At 42.2% G+C, this 3,277-nt stretch overlaps 1 protein-coding gene across 1 annotated transcript in view; it reads left to right on the top strand.

Annotated features, from left to right (window-relative positions):
• Positions 1-3,277, top strand: part of LOC106806329 (ABC transporter G family member 2-like) — a 10,868-nt gene that overhangs the window by 1,974 nt on the left and 5,617 nt on the right. Inside the window, exons 3-6 of the mRNA XM_014808236.1 lie at positions 334-596; positions 1,313-1,430; positions 2,233-2,385; positions 2,537-2,653. Of these exons, the coding sequence (XP_014663722.1) occupies positions 334-596; positions 1,313-1,430; positions 2,233-2,385; positions 2,537-2,653 (651 nt within the window). The remainder of the gene's footprint in view (positions 1-333; positions 597-1,312; positions 1,431-2,232; positions 2,386-2,536; positions 2,654-3,277) is intronic.

Raw genomic sequence — 3,277 nt, 5'->3', positions numbered from 1 at the left:
CTCTCTCTCTCTCTCTCTCTCTCTCTCTCTCTCTCTCTCTCTCTCTCTCTCTCTCTCTCTCTCTCTCTCTCTCTCTCTCTCTCTCTATATATATATATATATATATATATATATATATATATATATACATTCCAGAACTAAGCTAAGGGTTGCTGCCAATAGCAATTATAAACCACATATGAAATAACGTTTGTATAAATCTTTTCAGCACATTTTACAAGCCTCTAGCTTACTCAGATTTGGCACATTCTCCCGCAAAATGACAGTACATCATAACCCCAAGGCGACCCCAAAGCTTAGAAACTCGCGCAATTCTCTGGTCATTCCACTCAGCATTGACTGAAATACTCTACTCCGTAGGATCTGGCAAGACGTGCCTTCTAGAGATTCTAGGCAATCGAATGAGGAATGGCAAGACAGTTGGCAGTGTCGTGCTTAACGGCAACCTTGGCACAACTAGCGACCTCTATAAGAAGGTGGCGCACGTACGTAAGGAGACACACCTCGTGCCCTACCTCACTGTCGCGCAGACCCTCAAGTTCTTCCTCATGTTTAAGAAGCCGGAACACATGGGCTGGAAAAGCAAGTCAGCCATGGTGAGTATATACGCAACGCCAGCAGACATAGTATGCATTTCAGTTATTAATCACATCTTTATTATTTACCGAGCAGGCAAGTACCCGCAACGCCAGCAGACATAGTATGGATTTCAGTTATTAATCACACTTTTATTATTTACCGAGCAGGCAAGTACCCGTAACGCCAGCAGGCATAGTATGCATTTCAGTTATTAAATCACACTTTTATTATTTACCGAGCACAGTTGCAGAAATTCTTTGCTAATGACAATTATTCAGAGTATTTTGAGTGGACGATTCCGCGGCCTACATATTCATGATGATAAGATTTAAAGCAAATAGACGCATCTTTTAGCCGGTGAAAACACGCACAATGAACACTGACATGCATGTTCCAAAGCGCGTCTGAAGTATATACGCAGTTTGACAGCCAACAGTTGAAGCATGCGTGAATCAGACTAACATACAACGTACGTCTAATCATAGAGGCACACATAATAGTAACGGTGCACGCACGCAGAAACCATACATATATACAATAGGTAAACATATGTCGACAGTGTGCTGCGTCTCTCTCTCTGTATGTGTAAACGAACACCCCCGCGGAGGCAATCACTTCCGCAAACAGACGAAAGAATAGGTGCTCTCTTAAAGATCACGGTCCCACACTCCCGCCCATATGTGCGCTACCGCCGCACTGACTGACTGGTCTCGTTGTCTCTACCTTCTCTCAGGTGGAGCAGTTGATCGACGAAATACGCCTGGCGCACGTACGCGACACAAAGGTCGGTAGCCTCGCTTCCGGCGAGAAGAAACGACTAAACCTAGTCTGCCAAGTTGCTCTCGATACAGGTTAGCTCTCGCCATAGATATATACGATACAGGTTAGCACTCACCATAGATATATACGATACAGGTTAGCTCTCACCATAGATATATACGATACAGGTTAGCTCTCACCATAGATATATACGATACAGGTTAGCTCTCACCATAGATATATACGAACACATGTGTTTGTATATATCTATGCTCTCATGAAGGTGTCCTACTTCCCACTACCTCTCCCCCACCCACTGTGGTTTTTATCGGTCTAATGGTCGCACTGAATATCTCGCGTGCAGGTAGAAGATATACGGCAACACGAACGAATCGAGTTCCCTTTATTGACTCACTATCGTTTTCTACGTAGAATTGTCTGCCGACGTTGAATATAATAAGATAATATTAAAAACAACCAAAATAAGAAAAAAGTACAATATATATATATATACATCATTATATACTGTTTATATATATTGCAGGTTTCCCTTCTTATCTTGGTTGTTTTTAAGATGATCTTATTATATTCAACTTAATATATCGCATCCATTCTGCATAAAAAACGGCAATCGGTCAGCAAAGGAAACATCATCCGTGTTATGGTGGATAATACATTTAATATTATATAAATACATATATATATAATATAATATATTATATAACCTATATATATTTTACGATAAGCGTGATTATCATATAACTGATTCATTTTCTTACTAGTTCAGTAGTTATATATTTAGGAATTACGAAGTGACCACATTATAATAGCAATCGAAATCGCTCGCGTGAGGTCTGCAATCTAACTGATAGACCTATTACGGATTTCCGCTAGACATCATACTCCTGGATGAACCGACAACGCCATTGGAAACGTATCCTGCAATCTTCCTGATGGAATACCTCAGAACACTGGCGGCCAGAGACAAAATGATCATCATGTCTATACAGCACCCGAGCATGGACATATTCTCGATGATAGACAAAGGTACGCCTTTTAGTCAAACTGCGAAATTCGTCGCTCGGTGCGCAATTACGGGGACAATGATATACACGCTCTGCTGCCTTTAAATACAAACGCAGAACAGTCGGCAATAAAACCAGAACAGTGACGTGTGTGAGTGATGTCTCTGTTGCAGTTGTGCTGCTCTCTTCTGGTAAGATGATGTACTATGGTGCGGCTAGAGGAATGGTGAGCTACTTCTCAGCAATGGGATTTTCATACCCGCCTCTTGTCAACCCGTGCGATTACTACGGTAAGTGCAAATAGACGCTTGGCGTAGACAGCGCGCGATGTCTGTCATACGTACTGTCTGAACGTGTGAATAGTTTCGTGGCGTTATTGTTGCTCGTAGATTTTCCAACGAGAACGTTGACATGATGCGAAGTCACTTAGCGTCTATATATATACACACAACACACATAATATATACTATATCAGTATATATATATAGTATATATATATATATATATATATATATACTAGAGTTGATGTACGTAGTGGGAGTAGCAGTCGTGCTTACTAGCAGTTATGAAACAGTATGTGGTTCTTAAAAGATGTTTAAGATAATTATATATATGCACACAACAGACGCACAGGCGCACTGCACACTACACACTCAACGGCCTCAGCTCACGCTCACGCTGGCACGCTCCACAAGCTCACGGCTGCACGTACTGCCCTCACGCTCAGGCACCACACTTCAGGCTACACACACGTCAACACTCACACTCACACTCACACCCACACTCACACTCAACTACTCACACTCACACTCAGCACTCGACACCTCGACACTCACACTCACACTCACAGCTCCACACTCCACACTCACACTCCACTGCACACTCAAGTCACATCACACTCACGAACTCACACT

The sequence above is a fragment of the Priapulus caudatus genome, unplaced genomic scaffold, assembly GCF_000485595.1.
Source record: "Priapulus caudatus unplaced genomic scaffold, Priapulus_caudatus-5.0.1 Scaffold155, whole genome shotgun sequence".
Taxonomy (NCBI): Eukaryota; Metazoa; Priapulida; class Priapulimorpha; order Priapulimorphida; family Priapulidae; genus Priapulus; species Priapulus caudatus.
The sequence above is the reverse complement of the archived record's forward strand: the minus strand, read 5'-3'. Positions and strand labels throughout refer to the sequence as shown.